Source organism: Callithrix jacchus, chromosome 6 (genome assembly GCF_049354715.1).
Source record: "Callithrix jacchus isolate 240 chromosome 6, calJac240_pri, whole genome shotgun sequence".
NCBI lineage: Eukaryota > Metazoa > Chordata > Mammalia > Primates > Cebidae > Callithrix > Callithrix jacchus.
The window spans coordinates 18,552,273-18,570,670 of record NC_133507.1 but is presented as its reverse complement, the minus strand read 5'-3'; the positions used below and the strand labels follow the sequence as shown (position 1 = coordinate 18,570,670).

Sequence of the window (18,398 nt, the reverse complement as noted above, 5' to 3'; positions counted from 1 at the left end):
GGGACTTGCACATGCCACTGACAACACAGTCCCCCAATAGACAAATGACCCTTTCCTATAAGGTCCAATAATGTGACAAGGCAGTTAGGAATAGAATGGCTACCGAAAGGGAAAGCACACGACCCATCCTGTACCACTTGCCAGGAGAGAGACCTAGGGATCTAATGATCAGAGACCTAAACTTCAAAAAAGAAAGGCCCCCTAGAAAACTGAAGCCAGGGACTCCCCTTCTACCACCACCCATATCCCCCGATTATCAGAGGTTTCAGCCTCACTCCACTATCTAATATTTAGAGACCCACAGTGATGAGTTCAGCCCAGCACTAGGAACTGGGGTATGAAAGGAATAAGACAGCATCCAGGTCTGAGCAATTTACAGTGAGGAATGGAGGAGCCACTAGACCACAATTAAACTATCTCCCAGTTGAGAAGCCCGCTAAAGGCTGGTCCTGAGAGGATGGGAACTGGACTGGGAGTCAGGACCCCTGGGTCTCAGTCCCCACTCTACTGGCTAATTTTGTGACCTTGGTGAAAGTCACTTAACCCCTCTGGGCCTAGTTCCTCATCAGTGACATGGGCAGTTGACCTACATAATCATTAAGCTTTACCTTTTCTAGAAATCTTGTACAGAAAAAGTGTTTCTCTCTCTAAAATCCTGATGAACTTCATTTTGAAAACAAGGTTATAAACCATCATGTTTTCTTTTCTTGGCTGCCAGGAAGCTCAGAACAACCACATTATTTAATCATACATCTATCTAAGGCCAGGGCTTTGGAAGGGGAGGTAGGGAGACGGCAGGAGTGCCCCCAGTTGTGAGGTAAGGCTGTGTGGGGATGGGGACTTGGATTCACAAGAGGCTAGGTGCTTGTTTGAAAGATGAAACCCTGATGGGGATGAACCTCTGTGCTCCTGTGTATGTGCAGAGACAGGCTGGGAACACAGGCCTTGGGGCAGACAGCCCCTAGTCCACACCCGGCTCTGTCGCATCCTAGCTATAGCAAAAGTCACAAATAGTGAATCATCACCTTACCTGTCAAGGTGAGGCGGCATTCTCCTGAAGCTGTTAGCACCAGCCCTGGCACAAAGGATTCCCAAGACACAAACTAGTTTTACCGAAGTTTCTTGGTCACTCTACATATAAATGTGCAGGCCTGGGACCTGCTTCAAGGCGGGGGAGGAGGGGACAGCTAGAAAAACAGTGATTGTGCTTCAGTTATTCCCGAGACTAGGACGGGGGTAAATGAGGCAGAGGCTCTGGCCCTCAGGCCTGGAGGGGCAAGCTCAAAGACGCAGCTTCATTGCCCCGCCTGCTTCGTCCGCATCTCACCCGCAGCCTGCCCTGGGATTGTGTGAATGGAGCCTCCATGCCGGTCCTCCGCCCCAACCACACGGACGATGGAGGCCCTCGCCAGCTCCTGCCCCCTCGCAGGGCCCACTGCTCCCCGGCCCGTGGCTGCTCTTGCGTTCCTACCACACCCAGCCCTAGGAGGGTGGCCTCGGCCCGCTTGCCATGTCGGGCCTCGCGGTTTCAAGAAAACGCGGGCGTTAGCCACACACCTAACACTCCTCGAAGACAGTGAAAGAGCTAGAAGCGCTCGTGGTTGCAGACTCCAAAATACCGCCGTTTTTGGAAGACGGGGAGGCCGTTTCCGCCTGCCAGGGGAGGAGGGCTCTCGCAGGACGCCTCTTTCTCCCCAGCAGCCACGACGCGCATAGCTCCGGGGACAGGGCGGCCGTGACGGAGGGTCCGGTGGGCTGCGGGCAGGAGGGCGGCGGCCATTCGCCCCTCTAGGCCTCGGGGTCATGAATACCGGGAGTCTGTCTGGGACGAGCGGCAGCAAGATCGCCGATGGGCCTGGCACGCTCGACGCGCGTTCCGCTTCCGTGGGCCGCGCGGCTGGGCGAGTGCGAAGAGGGGCTCGGCGGGCTCTCGGCGTTGCGACCTCCCGGTGCCCACGCAGCCATCTTGCCGCCCCTCCTCGCGCTCTCAAAATGGCCTCCCGGGCCTGCGGCGCCCTTCCCTCCTCCCTCCCCAGCCCCCGGCGCCCCGTGGGCGCCTCCCCCAACCCCGCGCCCGCGCTCTGGGGCTTGCGGGGAAGACCTTCCAGGCCCGATGCCGGCTCTGGGCGGCGGGCGCTTCGGGTTGCGAAGGCCGTAGGCCCAGGCGGTGCCCTAGTGTAGACGAGGTGTGAATGCTTGGAGACGACTCTTGCCCCAGGCTCTCGCCGCACCGCGGCTTCCGAGTTCGTGCCTGTTGTTACAGTTTCCCGAGCTCTGGGTGGAGGGCGCGGGCCCAGGCCCTGATCCTGCGCCGGCGGGAAGCGGCCGCTCCACTCCCAGCCGAGGCTCCAGCCACCGAGCGCCTCAGGCCCCGCGAACGCCGGGTGTCCGAGCAGCCGCCTCCTGTGCTAGAACCGCCAGAGCCGCCATTTACTTTGCGCCCACTGTGTGCTACACGCCGTGCTCTGCCAAATTATGTTACAGCGCACAACAAGCCAGCAGGTGTGTCGTTAAAGCCGTTTCACAGGTTGGGGGTGAGGGATGACCTTGGATCCGGGCCTAGGGAGGAGGGGACTCGTCTTTCTGGTGACCCAGGTAAAAATACAGGCGCACTCCCAATCTGATGCTGGAGTTTTCCAGCGCGCAGCCCGCTCTTAGAGGCCTCGGGGGCGGTGCGGGCGGCCCGCTCCTCCTCCTACTCCCTGGCTCTGGGCGCTCACCTCTCCTCTGCCGGGCCCTCCTACCAGTCAGTGCTGCGAGCTGCTCGCGAGTTCGTGACTGCGAAGAGGGCGCCGATCGCAGGCGGAGCTGCGCCAAGGAGGGAGGCACCAGCAGGGGAATCACTGTAAAACAGAGCGGAGAAATCAGGCACCCCCCACGCCCGCCCAGAAGCGCGCACTCAGGGTCCCTGGGCGGTGGCCTGGGGGCGGGGGTGCACGGGTCCTCAGGTCACAACCACAGCCTGGGGGCGGTGCTGGGCGCTCGTGGTGCCTCAAGCATGCCCTCCCAGGATGCAGGAGACAAATCGGGGAGGAGGCACCACTAAAGGGAACAAGGGTCATGCTCCGTCTCACCTGGATCTCCTTACCCGCCAGATAGTCACACTTCCAACCAGGATGCCGCTGGGGCAAGTGAAGGGAGCGAGCTGGAGCTCGGGAAATGGAGAACCTAGAGGTTCTCACCTGCGACCCAGCCATCGCATCGCGGAGAGCCTACGCGAGACCGCCCTGGGACAACCCTGGCTGCTCCGGACAGCGCCGCTGGTGAATCCTGAGATTCGAAACCTTCCAGAGCTGGAACCCCACCCCATTTTCCGCAAGCGACAGCTGTTAGAAATGTTGTACCCCAAGCTAACATGGGCCTCCCGGCAGCACCCCCTTGGTTCCCAGCCCCAGACCTCTTGGCAAAGTAGGTCAGTCCTTCAAATCTCTGAAGACACTTCTATGTTCCCTTCCCCAGGCAGCCAAGCTGGGAACTTTGCACCTATCTGCAATCCCGCTCCACAAGCCTTTCTTCGGGGTCTGGATTCTTCTCCCACTTCAGGCCCAGTGTGTATGGCATGCGCTGGGGAGGAGGGCTGCTGGGAGGAGAGCAGTGGGTCCTCTGTCCTTCTGTGGGATTTTCGTATGTATTGGGGTGTTCACTGTCTCCAGCAGGTGGAATTTTGAACTTCAGTTCCAGACATTTATATGCATCACTTGCCCCAGCCTGGAGAAAAGAGCTGCCATTTGCTCAGTGCCCACTGTATGCCAGGCACTTTATTTGTATATTTTACTTAATTCCCACATGACCCTTGGAGGTATGGGTACTATTGTCCCCTTTTCACCCAGAGGTGCATGTAACTTGTCAAGGATACAGAGTTGGAAAGGCCAAAGCATGCAAAAGAACTGAGCCACAGGCACGAGCATCCCTCCAGCCCCCAGCTGCTGCCCTTCTGGAATCTGGATGCCAGTTTATCAACCTGGTCCTGGATAGTCCTGGGTCTTCTACCCTAGTGACCCAAATCAGGAATTGTCACCTGCAGAGGCAGAAGAGGCCACAGAGGTATGCCAGTCCTCCTGCTCTCCCGATGACCAGTGACAGAGAATTTCTGCAGCCCTTCAGGGAAACCCAGAAACGTTTCCACCCCTCTTTTGCATAGGTCCAGAATCTTGAGGGAACCTGGTGACATGTCACACTGTCCAGTAATTCACTCCCAATTTTAAAAATCCTAGTCTACAAAGTCCAAGAAATGGGTGACCTCTCATTATCAGGGTAATTCAAGCAGAAGAGAATGAGATGCATTGTCAGGGAGGGCTTGATATTTTTACACACAGCCCCAGTGGAGACCTAAGGAGATTCAGGAGCTAAAGAAAGCATTTTGAGGAGACGCTCCTCTCAAGTTCCCCACAAGGGATTGCATCCCAACTCATATTCAGGCAGGAAGCCCTAGCTTTCCCAGCCTCCATTCTTGAGAGGTGCTTTTTCTTTAAATGACGTTAATGTGACATTGTTTCTTCTTTTTCAATGAAACCTCTGTAAGAGACAACCTCCATTAAAAAAAAAAAAAATGATGTCCATTGGGCCTGATGTGAAAGAAATAAAAAGCAAAAGTAAAGAAAAAAATCGTTTTGTTTTTTTTTTTTTAAGAGGGACAAGGACACAGCCCCCACCTGTGGGATGCCTGAGATGGAAGATGGCAGCTGCAGTTGAGATGGGTAGGTACCAGCAGACTTGGGAGACATCAGGACTAGGTGTAATGGGGAGGACAAGGGTCTGAAGCCACAGTCTCCAGACGGCAGAGGAGAGAGGCCTTTCAGAAAACAAACCCAGGTTGATGATGTAAGACCAGCCTACCTAGGAGGTTGGCCATGGTGCCCAAACCCCATTCCCACTCCATCTTCCAAGTCCATCTCTACCCCAGCAAGAGAGATAAGGCATGAGACATGCCACCCTTACAGTTCTGCAAAACACAAAGAGCCGGGATTTGTCCAGAGAGAAAAATGCAGCTCCACTCCTAGCACCCCCTAATTCATGGGGGGAGCAAAAACTAGGTTGCAAACTGAGGGGGTGGGGACAGTGAGGCTGACCAGTGAGGGGCTCCAATGTCTGTGCAGATGGAAGCTGAAAGGAAGTTCTAATTAGCACAAAGCCAGCACCTTCCATTAATAGCTCACCACAGCTCCTGGATGCCGCTGAAGGCAGCCAAGTTGGAATGTGTGAGGCTCACCTGTCCCCAGCTCATTAACAGACCTCGGGCAAGAACAGGGCTCTCCTGGAGGAAGACCAGCCCACACCAGCTCCCCCAGTCAAAAAAAAAAAAAAAAATCTAATGACAGGTTTGACTTCTGGACCCATCCAAGGGGACAGTGTTTAACACAAGTCCAGTGCTCCTAGACACACGCTCAGCCTGGCTGAGCGCTCCCTCCAGGATAGTGCTCCCTCCAGACTTGAAATAAATTCTTTTTTAAAAAGCCCTGACATACATTTCATTTATATGAAACTCTAGATTGGCAAAACTGATCTATGGTAGGAGACATTGGAATGGGGACTGACAGGGATTGACTGTGAGAGGTAGGAAAGAAGTTTTCGGAATGCAGGAAATGAGGTTTATCTTGGGTGTTGGTTGCATGGGTATAAACGCATTTGTAGAACCCACAGAACTGTACACCTATGATCTATTTCTAGATGTGAATTATACCTCTATTAATATATGTGCGTGTGTATGTGTGTGCATCTGTATCACACACATATCCATACAAAGGTCTCGGCCCCTGACTGATTTCCCCACAGCCTGTGATCTCGTTGATGTGAAGGTTCACACCCTTTTCAAGGGTCACAGTGGAAAAAGAGGCCAGAGCAGATGGGGAAATGGGGCTTGCACAACTCACAAACACTGGGCCAGAGCCGGGTGGGGAGGAGGAATGTCTGAATTGAATCAATTAGCTGCAGAAAACTTCAGAAAAGAAGTAAGACCCTTTATAAAAACAAAGCCCACTCCTTAATCCCTAAAGGCAATCCTCTCCCCCACTCCCAAGGCCATTCCTCAGTAAACAAAGAAATCCCTCCTTCCACGTCCACACCTCAATATTCATTATGAGCTGACGTTAAAGGCTGCATTCCAGCCTCCCAGAGTGCCCTAATGACTGGAAACCCAAGGGCAGATGACTGAGGGGTTTTCCTCTCTCTCTCCCCCCCCCTCCCCCCGTCTCTGTCTCTCCCTCTCTCCCTCTCTCCCTCCCTCCCTCTTTCTCTCTCTCCTCCCTTCTTCTCTCCCTCTGTCTCCCTTCTCTGTCTCTCTCTGTTCTCTCCCCCCTCCTCTGCTCATCCCACGGCAGTCTGTGGCAGTGTTCTTTCTTTCCTCCTCTCACTTTCTTTCTTTCCTCAAATTAGTGAGTAAGCAAACCAAGCAAACCAAGGCAAAGACATCACTAACTCTACTTTGTTCATTTATTTTGACAAGTGCAGTTTAATTTTAATTATTTATGGTAATACTTCATAGTAGGCGAGTAAATGTGCCGGGGTGTATTTGGTAACATTAATGAAGTCTGCCTAATAGGAACCTCCACTCCAGCACCCTGCCTGGAGAACTGCGTGCTGGAGAAGTGGGGTGAGACCACTGGTCTGTGGTAGGGTTTGCAATTTTTTGTGGGGGTGGGGAGGTGGGGAACTTAATGGGTTTGAGGATTAGTGAAGGGAAAATTAACCTGATTCTAGAGAAGAAGCAAATACGTAAGCCCATAATCATGTGTCGATGTGGATTGTGTGTATTTAAACACCGAGAGCGCACACGTTGTGATAAGGAGGCCCAGGCGTGCACGCATGCCACATGCATATTTACACATGAATCTCAAATGTGCAAATCAGCAGAGGCTCACAGAAATTAGGCTCTGGGCAATTAAAAATTGAAATAAAAATGGAAAATGTGATACACAGAGTTCTATATCTCTTCAAAGTGCCTTTCTCCTACTTTTGTGCCTCAAGTGGGCAAACAGTAAAAAATGTGGATGCTAACAAAAAAGGTAGGAGGTTTCTTTAGCCGGTGATCACATTGGAATGCTCCCCTCAACACACGATGAACCATGAAACAAGGGTCTCAGTGAATGCAACATTATTATTTTAAATAGAGCTGATGTTTTATAGCACCCCACACTGCCTTCATCCTTAACATAACTGTTTGTTAATATAAGCCTATGATTTGGTATATAGACCATGCATGCATATACATATGCACACATAGAATGGGTATATTTTATATACAAATGTGCAATCATTTGGTCCAAACATATAGGTAACTGGTACACCTTAAAATATATGCTTCAAGGCATTTACATTAAAATTATCTATAATGATGATAGATCTAAGTAATAACACAATGCTGGACTTTTGAGAACAGAAATATTTGACCTTTTTTTTTCTATGTACCAAGGGCCTCCTTCTCATTTTCATCTCTGCTTTGTCTGTCTGTGCCCAGGGTAGTGTAAGGACATTTCAAGAGACAGAAGTGGGTTATCACCTTGAGACCAACTGCATATCTGCCTCAGGGTAGAGTCCAGGATCCCCCCAGAGTATAAAAGCCTGGGTTTGGTCCAGCTCCTGGGGCAAGAAATATTAAACATGGCCATTGCTGGCTTCTTTTACTGGATGAGCCCACTTGGGAAAAACGGGGCCTCTCTACCACTAAGGTGTGCCTAAAAAGGAGGCCCCATTCTTGGCACAGCCACGTGTGGGAGGTTAGGAATGTCTCCAGCTGACTCTCCAGTACGTGACTGGCCTAAAAGCAGGTGCCCCTGGAAGTGGCCTCACAACAGCTTCCTGCCGTCTCCAAGCAGAGGGCTGTCTAGGCCATGAGAGGTCATCAGCTGAAGGCATCTCACTCCCAGCTTCCTTGCCTGGCCCCAAGCTCCTCGAACCCTACTCCTTAAAGCCGTGGCCTGGCTCTGCCGTGGGAAAGGCGGTTTGGAGCTTTTCACAAATCCAGTATCCCCTTGAACCAAAACCAATTAGCCTGGCCCAAGGTCCTGTCATTGAGGCCCTGGCCCTCTTTTCAAACCCCTGCGGCTCAATTGCGGTGAGGGGCTGGCCAGTGAATGCTGGGACCACTTAAAGTGGTGCTTAAGCCGGACCAGGCTTGAAGGAAGGAGCCAGCACTTTGGGAGCTGCCGCAGCCCATTCTCAGAGCCACTGACCAAGGTTTTGTTCTAGCCACAGCCCCCGCCCTGGCTCTATTTTTAAAAATCCTCCCCTCCTCTCCGATTCTCCCAGCTGTCTGGAGGAGAGATGAAAAGCTGGCTCTAGGAAGCTAGGAGACACCCAAACTTGGCTGCCCTGGACAGAAGGGACATCCTCAGGCTCTGAATCCTGCCCCCAAAGGTCTTGCTCTCCCTGCTGAGGGAGAAGGAGCTCTAACACTGGTAGGACAACCAGTGTCCACTCAAGGCCTTCCATGCACAAGTCTGCACAGTAGCCCATCTTCTGGATGCAAAAACTAAGACCTAGGGAAAGCGCCTTCTCTAAAATCACAGCACTTAACAGCAAGAAAATTGGGGGAAACCTCTGGGGGGCTCCTGAACACCACTGTCTTAGGAAGAAAGACATAGAAGAGAATAAGAAACCAAGATGGGCCTTTGTACCAGATCTAGGTCCTGGGGGCGATGGGAGGACTCGTGGAAGAGCGGCCGCAGGACAAGCCCAGGCCGATATCCAGCCCCCTTTCACACCATCCATTATCCCTGGCCTGACTCAGCTGAACTGACCCTAGGCAGAATGGGGTGGGAATGGGGACGAGGTCCCACGTCCTCACTCCATCTCCCCTCCTCCGTACCTGTCCCCACCTTCCCTTCACGCCCATCCACGCGGAGTGGAGACTCGCCCTCTGCGATGGGCAGCACTGCCAGGGCGCCCTAGCTGTCGCCATGGTGACGCGCATCCCACCCTAGGTCGGAGCTGACTGGGCACTCTATCCAGGCTGGCGAAGGGAGCAGCCGAAGTCAGGGCGGGCTTGGGGAGCTGGGGACACCTGGCCACCCAGCAAGCGAAAGACGCCAAGGAGGAAGGAAGGCCACTAAAATGGCGCCGCGGCCTCCAAAGGCCGCTGCTGTGGGTGCGCAAACCCTGGCTGGAGAAATCCCAGCGGTTCTCCACCGCGCGGCCTCGCCTGGAGGGCGCATCCGTCCGGCCTGGGCTGCCCCGCGGCTCCCGGCCGAGAGCTCCTTGCCCAGCCCGGACCCGGGCGCCGGAGCCAGCGAACAGGCCGCCTCGCCCCAGCTGGCCGGGCCCGCCCCGCCGCGCGCTCGGCCCAGGCGAGCGCGGCGCGGCGGATTAGCCCTGAGCCCGCAGCCTCGAGGGCGCGGGGCAGGCGCGGTTGGGGTGTGAGGGCGGGGCGGGCGGCGGCCGCGCCTCTAATCCCGGCGCTGCGTGTGGGAGCGGCCGGATCAGGGAATTAGCGCTGTAACTTCGGATTAGTAACGCTCGCTAAATGAGTGCCTAATTCCGACCCTTCATGCTTTTCAGCGTCGCGGCTGGGTCCTAGGAGGCCTCCTGGCCGGGCTCCCTCAGCGCTCCGGTCCCATTTCCCGGGAGGTCGGGCCGGTGCGGGCCGAGAACTCCCCCGCCGGTGGAGATCTGGCCTCGGGGCCGCGCCGCAGCCGCCTCTCGTCCGCGCGTTTTAGTAGCCTGGGCAGAGGCCCACGCAGTCCCGCAGCGTTTGGAGCTGGGAGTTCGTGGACCAGAGAGAAGAAAGCCCTGGACTCCTCACCGCCACGGTGGCTGTCCTGATCCCTGCCCTGTCCGTGGCCGGCTGTGCGACCTTCTGGGAGCCACGGTGCCTTTTACACCATTTCCAGGTGTAAGATTCTCTGAGATTTTGGCTTCCAAGCTGCAGCAGATTCTCGGGATCCCCAACGCCTTTTTGGATGAAGAAAGAGTAGCACAAATCGGAGACAAAAAAGGAGCCCAAACGTGGGGAGCCAGTGGCGGCTTGGGGAAAGCCTCCCTGGGGCACAGGAGTGGAGGAGAGGAGGGGCTGAGGAGGCCTCAGGCCCGTCTGGCTACTCCAGGTCCAGGCAGGCGGGAAGAAGTTGATGGGCCCAGGCACCAATTCTGAGTCTGCGCCTTGGGCTTTAAGTGTCCAAAGGGGATTCGAATATTACTCTATTAGGGGCAAGCATTCGCACCAGGAGGCCAAAAGTATGGTTGGCCTCTCTCTGAGGGCCTTTTCTGGAGGGTGTGGGATTGGCTGCTGGAGATTAGAACTGGCATGGGTAGCGCCATCCACCGCCCTGCTGCCTTGATCTTTCTCTCAAGCGGGAAATTTGCATCAACAGATTTTCGTAGAAAGCGGAAAAATGCTGCGTTGTCCCCTGCACAATCTACTCCTTCATCAGAACCTCGACTCCGATTTCACACCTGCCCATATGGTATGGGACAGTGGTGTTTAAAAACGAGACTCATTTGAACTGTGTAGACACAGCTGGGAAGCTGCAAAGCCACCCTAGCTACTGAAGGACTAGTTCTTGCAACACAGCAAAAGGATGGGGTGGTGGGAGGGGAAGGTAGAAGCCAGGGGCCAGGGCTTGCCCACACAGGATGGCCGGTGAGGGAGGCAGGCAGGGAGTGCGGGGCAAGGGGGCAGGAAGCACTGCCCCGGTTTCTTCCTCCGAAATGAGGTCACCATCAGCACACAGTCTCCCAGGTGCGTTGGGAAGGGAAGGACGCCCAAGGGAGGCACATGGCCTCGTGGATCCTGAAACACTCTAGTCACCCTTTACCAGCCTCTTGTCAGAAAAAGGGGAGGCTGGCCTTTCAAAATGGAGGAGGGGTACGATGGGATTCAGAAAACCTTCTGCCGGTGATGATCTCAGAGGAGGAGAACTGGGGAGGAGGGCAACTGACTTTCCCTGCCTGGTCTTTTGTTTGTATTTTTGTTTAATTTTACTGTGAATGCTAATACACTCACACGGTTCACAATTCCAAAGGTATACAGTGAAAAGCCTCCCTCCACCTTCCACCGCACCACACAGTTCTCCTCCCCAGGGCCAAGGGGTTTTCCTTTTGTACCGTTTGAATTTTAACCATTTACACATATAACCTATATTAAAAATAATTTTGTTAAGCCAAGAACAAAAAGGGTTTACGGGAGTGAAGATGGAAAAATATTTCTATTTTTACAAGAGGGCTGGGCAAAGGGCCATGAAAATCACAGAGGGAGAGGCTCTAGGGAGTAAAGTGAGCCAAGACGGAGGTAAGGTGGCCTGGAGTCCAGCTCTGCACTTCTGAGTGTCCTGACCCTTAGGGAGCCACTTAGACCCCCAGATTTGCTTCCTCTTTTGTAAAAGGATGAGGGGATGGGGGGTCAGGGCTGGGCGGTGGTGTCAGTTCCTTCCAGCCTGTCTATCACAGCACTTACCTACCCTTTTACTTAGAAAGCCCCCCTACCAATCAGGGAGTCTGAACCTACCTTTCTTCCTTTCTTCCCTGAAGCCTGGCAGGGTCCCTTCCTTGGTCTACAGCCACTGGTGGGGGAGCCCAGGAGGTTTCCCAAGCTTCAGGAGCCCTGAGCTTCAGGACAAGCCAAGGAATCAGGGAGAAAAGTGACCTGAAGGCAGATGAGAACCTCAAGGGGGACCCCCACGCAGTGAGCAGGGACAAGCCCCACTCTGAGCCCAGTGAAGAGGGGCTGGGAGCCCGAGTGGCCGGGTGTGCTGCATTGGGTTGCCATGGGAACGAATTCAGATTTCCCCCAATTGCTTTTTTATTTGCTAGACATTGTAACACATCTTATGTCGTGACTTCTTGGGGCAGGGAGGACGGGGGACTCTGGGAGCTTGCCTGCACCTTAACCTCTACGGAAGTTGAGGAGGCTCGGGTAGGAGCCCGGTCGGTGCTGTAGTGAAGGTAGTGGGAGGCCGAGCTGCGGCTCTCCGGCCCGCCCGCCCGCCGGCGCACGGTTTGTATGCAGGGCAGGGCCGGCCCGTCGGGGAGGCAGGCCCCTGCCCTGGCCCCTTGCCATTGAGCGCACTCCCCGCCAGTTCTGCTCCGCTTCACGCTGCACACAGACCCCCCAACTGCACACAAAGGCAGCTGCCAGAGCCCGTGAAAAGTGATCAAATTATCAAGAACTTGACCTCACCGAGGGGCGAAGCTGCGGCAACCCCCCAGCCGTATGCTAATGGCGCTCAGGGGCTGACTCGTCGAATAATTCGATAAAGGCCGCATTGTTAGCTGTAGGGCAGCCCCCAGCCCACCCCATTCACTCCCTCAACCCACCCCCCACCGGCCGCTGTCTCTCTCACATCGCATTTGCATCCCAAAATCCCCGTCCGCGGCTCCGAGAGTGGATTGTTCTAGCCTGATTTATGGGGTGAAGGAGAAGGCTGGCGCCTTCCCCTTCCAGCGACCCCTCTGCAACCCCACCCCCTCCTTCTCCCCGGCCTGCTCCACTTTAGGGGTTCCTGCTCCGGCGCTGGGGGAGAGAGGTGGAGGGCCGGGAAAAGGGGGGACTGGAGGAAAGCAGACGTTGCGAGTGTCCCTGAAGAGAGCCGAGGTCAGGTACCTGGTCGCGGCGCGGCCGCTCCGTCGAACTGGAGTCCGCTGGGCAGGCGCTGGGCTCCTCTCGCCTCCCGGGGCTCTTGTGGGCCGGGGCGGGGCGGTCGGCGGGGCGGGCGCTCGCACGCAGAAGTTATGAGAGTCATTTCTACTTTCGGTTATCTAGCTTTATGACGGCTCTGTGGCACTCATACAGCTAGATAACCAAAGAGAGAAACCGGCCTCCCTTCGCCACCACCGCTGCCGTGCCGTGGGCTCCACGTGCTGCTGCCAGCCGGGCGCGGGAGCCTGAGCGGACGCCGCTCCCGGGTCCCGGGGCGCGCGCGGAGAGCCAGAAGGGATGGACAGACACACTCACACTCCGACTCCAGCCACCGAGACCGGCAGCCCCCGCCCAGCTCCCCTCCTCCCTCGCCCTCTCCGCGCATACTCCCCCACCCCCCGTTCCGCGCGCTGGCACTAGCGGCCTGCTCCGACGGCGTCCCGGGGCGCAAGGAGGGCACCCGCGCCAAGCGCTTCGGCAGCCTCGGGCGCCCCGGCCGCCCCCAGCTCACTGGCCCGCGGGCCTCCTCTCGCAGGCTAATTGCCCCGCGGGGAAGTGACGTCAGGCCAGGAATCGGCCAATCGCAAGCTCCCATTCAAATCCCAGCCCCCTTCCCGCGCTCCGCACCACCCAGCCTGACAATGGCCTCGGCGTTCTTTGCTCCCCCGCCCCGAGGGCAAGGATGCGCCCCCTCTGTCCTCCGAAGCGTTAGGGCTGCGCTCCTGGGTGCGCACCATCTGGTCTTTCCCCCAAACTCCTCTGTCTTACCCCCAAGGCCCAGGGAGCCTGGTAACCCCTGCAGACCATCAGAGTTAGGGAGACAAGGATGCTCCAGTGACAAGGTTTAGGGGATGCGCGTGATAGGACGGGGCGATCTCCCCGGGGTGGGGTGGGGGTGGAACCGAGAGCAGAAGCTGTTTCACCTTTCACTTCTCTCTTCCAGTAGCGCTAGCCCACGCAGCAAGACAAGGGACTGGGGTAGGAATTAAGTCTGCAGGTGAGTGCAGGTCGGTGTCCCACCCATAACACCTGGCGCTCAGAGGCTCCTGAGCTAAGCTCCATTTGGACCAGGCCCTGGCCTTGGCCCTGAGTACCAGGCTGCTGGGTCCCTTCTCTCTCCCAGTTCCTAGTCACACCCAGAGTATAAAACAGATTGTGCCAAGTACCTTGGAGAAGTCCTAGACTCTATCTTGGGTCCTGGTTAAATCCATATTTCATCAAAAAATGAAAGCACAAAGCCATGCCTCCCTCTCCTCCAGCTCTCTGCACACACCTGGCCTACTCACTCCAAGTAGCCACAACAGTAGACAGGGACTGCCACCTTGGGTCTCCCAGAATCACTCCTAAACTGAGCTTGGCACCTGAACTGGTGGTACCATTGCAGCCTTCCAGATGTGAGTGGCCTATGCACACTGCTGCGTGCTCATCTCAGTCATCACCCCCTTCTTCCTTGCTGCTGCGGCTACCCTCCCGCCTTGGACCCTACGATTCACCTCCACCTGTCAGCCATCCACAAGAGGCAAAGGATTAAATATGAAAATTGCAATATGTTTGCTTCTAGATGCCCCCAGAAAAAATCTTAAGTTCAACAGCTAGGGAGAGATTTGATGTTGTACTAGGCAAGTGGATCCCCTTGTTTCCAGCGGTCACAGAGTCACAGAGACTCTTGCTGCTGCTGTCTACAGGCATCATGGGTAAGGTGGAGGTACCCATGCAGATTCATTTTAGTGAGGTCTGGGACACTAGGCCACTCTGGGCCAGGTAAAACCCTTGCATGATGGGTTGGAAACAAGAGGCCAAAAGTGGATGGTTTGAGAAAAGATTCCATGATTTTACTAAAAATCCATTCCTTCCATATTCTCCCCTAAAAATGCCAAGTGGATTTTGTCAAGTTCCGGATTTTGTCAAGTGCCTCTTTCCCCACTAGCTTGTCTGTGGTTTGTTCTAATTTCATCCCAACTCTCAATCAGAGGCAGGTGACATCCTGCTCCCATCCCAGCCAGCTTGTGACCAACCAAACCTGGCATTTACATGTCTCCCTCAAAATCCCACTTCGCAGACACATTCCTTTTTCCAGAAGGTGAACCAGGCCCTGGATGCTAAACCAGCAGGGAAACAGAGAGGCCAGCCACGGTTCAGGAAGGAAGCTCTGAATTTGGGCCCGAGACAGTTAATTCCAAGGATTTCCATAATTGGGAGGCGCCCCTTGCTTTCCCTCCTCCTGCAGCTCCAGGAACCTGCACCCTCTTCCCTTCTTGATGTGTGTGTGGGCGGCCTTCTGAGCCCTAGCCCTTTCGGGCCACCCAGGGGTGGGAAGGGTGGGGTTGTGGAGGCAGGGAGGGGCTCAGAAGCCTGGTTCACCTGAGAGAGAGGGAAGAAAGAGAGGAAACGAGGGGGAAGAGAGAGCGAGGAATGAGCCCCTCAGAGTGTGATTTAAGCAGGATGCTGCACAAAATGGCTCCTCAGCGAGACTCACGGTAACTGCACGGAGGCTGGCCTGCAAGCCTAGGGCGAGTGGGGGCTTTGAGAGAAAAAATTAAAAGCCTGCTTTTGATTCAGCTCAAATGCAGGAGGCCACTATCACCAGAGCCACATCTCCACTGTCTTTTTGGGAAATCAAGTCCCTTGTTGGGAGCAGGTGAGGCTGGCCACAGGGAGGCTCCCACACCCTGCCTGAGTGGGACCTGCCCCAGATCAGTGCTCCTCCACCTCATTGTAGCCCCACTCCCAGGAAGAAGGCCACAGAGACACGGAGCCTCAAGGCCATAGGCTTCTGGGAGGAAGAGGCTGTTCCAGTGGGTCAAGGCAGCTGCAGTCTCTGTGGGTTGGCAGCCAGCTTCCACGCACAGCTTCACAGGAGCCCGGGAAGCCATCCAGGTTGACACCAGGCAGAAGCGCATTGTGTGGGCCGGGCACTGCCAGCTGAGGCTGGCAGACTGCTGGGCAGGCCAATTCACAGACCAAGTGGGGAGAACCTGACCAACCACCAGCGTTGACCCAAATTGCCCCCTTGCCTGCAATTCAGGCCGGGTCTGGGTTCCATGAACTTTCCCCACACCAAGCCCCTGGCCTTGGCCTTCAGCCTCAGCACAGTCTCTGAAGTTGCAGAAGATCAGGTACTGAGTCTGGCCAGCCACTGGGAACCCAGGCTAAAGCGCCAGTGGCAGCACTCGGGCTCGGCCACGGTGTTGAGAGCTTCCCACCAGGCCTGTCTCTCCACCTTTCCCACTTGCCCTGAACTTCTTCCACCTCCTCCCCTCAGTCCTGAACCCAGGCTCCACGGGCACCTGCAGCTACCAGGAAAAACTAACAGCCAGAGAAAGACAGAGCCTCAGAAACTAGGTACCTTCACTGAGGGCCTGAGACTCCATTTTTCATATTCAAACCTCTACTGAGGAAAGAGAGCTCCTGGCCGTGAAACTCCCATATCCAGATCAAGAGAAATACCCGTCCCTGCTGCAACCACAGGCGTACTCTGCACTCCTTCGACTCAGCAAATTTGTACAATACCCCCTCACACATTTGGCCCATACACCCATCTAGCAGCCAGCCTAAGACAGGTGGCTGGTACCTTGCCCATGCACGTACACATGTACACTCTTGTACCCATCGGCAGTGGCAGCTGCTTGGACTCCAAGCTGGCTTTGGCCCAAGTTCCTACTGGTAGTTACACAACTCAGTACAGGGGACCTGACAATCCACAGGAGTGCGCCTTCTATTTCAGGACATAGTAAATTAAGGTATTAAGTGGCAGGAGAGGGGAACAGTTCTGACCCTAGCCAACAGTCCTGTGCAGCCTCCCTTCTACTAAGACCAGACTTGCCCTCATCTAGAGGCTGGGAGCCAGAGGCGGATGGAACTCCCCAGGTACTACTCCAGGCAGACACAGCCACCCAGCCTGTGATTCAGCCTGGAGCTAGTGCTCCTTTCCTGAGCCTCACTGGTTCTTAATTAGGAGACAGTGTCTCCAGCCACAATCTAGGCTAAGTCCAGGGTGCCCTCACCCTACTGCCCCTCCCTCCCTCCCTCGTTCCTTCCTCAGGCACGAGGTTTGATTAAGCTGATCTCCCTATTGTCTGGAGGCTGGCAGGACTGCTAGCTGAGAGACCCAGCATTAGACCAGCTCAGATGGACCCAGCTCCCGGCACCCAGGAGGTCCCAGAGCCTGCACACTCGCCTTCATTTACACGTGGTCAGTTGAGTGTAATGCTGTCTCTGGCTCCCACATCCAGCCTCTCTCCTCAGCAGCTGAGGTGTGGGCTCTGGGGAGGCCTAAGTTAGGTAGGAACCTGAAAACACCCCTCCTGGAAAGGCCTGAACAGAGCACTACCCCTTCCCTGGGGTCTCCAGCAGCAGATACTACTAATGGAAGTCCTGAGGTGGACCCTGTTTGATGCCCTCATCTCAGTGCCCACTTAGCCTACCCTCTGGCCTCTGTTCTTTGATTGAAAGGTAGACCCTCAAACTCCATCCTCTTCCCCTCCATGGCCTAAGAATCGCCCTCCTCCAGGATATGCAGGCTTAAAAAGGGGCTCCCTTTAGGCCCAGCACCTCGATTTATCACCAGCCACAAAGACTCAGTGTGTTTTTCTGGACTCCAATACTGCTTCTGTGATCTGGCTCTGGAATTTCTCCCACCTTCTGTTACCTCCCTGCTCTGATGGGTCCAAACGGGACCAGCTTCCCCACCAACCCAGTTCCCAAAGAAGCCCCTCACTTGGCTCAACCTCCACCAATGTCCTTATTCTTCCCCAGCTCAGTGGAGCCTAGGCTGGAGGTGGCTGCAGAGACGCCCACGGACAGATCAGAGAGACCTGTTCTGGGGCACGGAGTCGCCAGCAGAGCGGACAGAATTTCCCAACAACTTCCCACTTCAGAGGGGGAAAAACATGTCAAAAATCTTGTCTAGAGTGAGTGCTGTGTGGTGCGTTTTCTGAAAATATTTTTTTCAGGAAGCTGCTTTCTAGGTTATTATTTTTGTGGGGGAGGGGATAAGAAGGAAGGAATCGGGGGCAGTGGCTAGGGAGAGGGCGATTATGGGACTCAGCAGAACCTCACTTCAGAAGCATTCCTTTCTTCCTGCTAACCAGGTCTGCAGCCCCACAACTTCCATCCGACCCAGCGCCCTTCCCCTTTCTGCTCACCCAAAGTCCTCACCTCTGGGCGCTCCTGACTGCCCCATAACCCTCTGCCCCGGATGACTGAGTCCCGCCTCCCACACACAGTCGGAGCGCGCCCTTCATCCCACCCCAGCGGCAAAGGGAAGCCCCAGCCGCCTGAGCTGCCCAAGGGGACCGGGCAGGGATGCCCCAGCCCCCTCTCTCAGTCCAGCCCAGCTTCCTGACGCTGCCCTGGCCGAGGCCACCGCCCTCATCCCCAGCCCTCGCTTCCCAGCCTCTCCGAGACACAGCGGGCAGTGGCACTTACGGACCGGGAAGGGGACCCGGGCCCCAGCGAGGCAACGGCGCGGGTGGGGCGGCTGCGGGCACCGCGGCTCTGCCGCCCCGAATCAGGCGCGTTCCTGGGCTCAGGCCCAGCTCTCGCCGCTCTCCGGGAGCCCCTGCCCCGGCGAGCGCATGGCAGGGAGCTGAGGGAGGCGGGCACGGCAGTGGCGGCGCGGGGGCTCCTGGCCGCGCGCGGCTTCTCTGGGCTCTGAGCGGCTCCCAGCGCCGCCTTCTCGGGCGGGCACGGCCCGCAGTGACGTCAGCGCGGCTCCCCCCGCCCCCCCTCCGTTCACCCCGACCAGTGCGGAATGGAGGGGGCGGAGGCAGGCTGCGAGGGGCACCCAGCCGTGTGCCCTGGCCTTTCCTCCCCACGCCCCGATTGCCTT

The 18,398-nt window shown here is 56.0% G+C and overlaps 1 protein-coding gene and 2 long non-coding RNA genes across 44 annotated transcripts in view; 2 read left to right on the top strand and 1 right to left on the bottom strand.

The window, feature by feature from the left end:
• Nucleotides 1-18,398, bottom strand: part of LOC118154474 (uncharacterized) — a 158,799-nt gene that overhangs the window by 136,916 nt on the left and 3,485 nt on the right. For 9 of the 34 annotated variants that reach the window (XR_013518645.1, XR_013518659.1, XR_013518665.1 and 6 more), the window contains exon 1: nucleotides 17,996-18,222. The exons of 6 other annotated variants lie outside the window; for them this stretch is intronic. This is a non-coding gene — a long non-coding RNA (uncharacterized LOC118154474). Of the gene's footprint in view, nucleotides 1-2,720; nucleotides 3,709-4,652; nucleotides 10,481-11,437; nucleotides 13,081-17,995; nucleotides 18,223-18,398 lie in introns of those variants that run through there. 19 more of the 34 variants (XR_013518646.1, XR_013518653.1, XR_013518657.1 and 16 more) reach the window with 9 other exon arrangements.
• LOC118154473 (uncharacterized) lies at nucleotides 1,982-4,807 on the top strand. Of its 9 annotated transcripts, XM_035303785.3 has the most exons (5): nucleotides 1,982-2,502; nucleotides 3,100-3,263; nucleotides 3,460-3,548; nucleotides 3,654-3,744; nucleotides 3,831-4,807. In XM_035303785.3, the coding sequence occupies exons 1-5, from the start codon at nucleotides 2,193-2,195 to the stop codon at nucleotides 3,840-3,842; spliced, it is 666 nt and encodes a 221-aa protein (XP_035159676.1). In that variant the 5' UTR covers nucleotides 1,982-2,192; the 3' UTR covers nucleotides 3,843-4,807. The 9 variants fall into 9 exon arrangements, 5 of the variants coding, with proteins under 5 accessions (XP_035159676.1, XP_035159673.1, XP_035159675.1 ...); XR_004744385.3 differs by having other exon boundaries at nucleotides 3,100-3,548; XR_004744388.3 differs by having other exon boundaries at nucleotides 3,096-3,263; nucleotides 3,654-4,807.
• Nucleotides 12,953-14,859, top strand: LOC144576588 (uncharacterized). The gene is made up of 3 exons (XR_013518685.1): nucleotides 12,953-13,410; nucleotides 13,512-13,565; nucleotides 13,953-14,859. It is a non-coding gene; the product is annotated as an uncharacterized LOC144576588 (long non-coding RNA).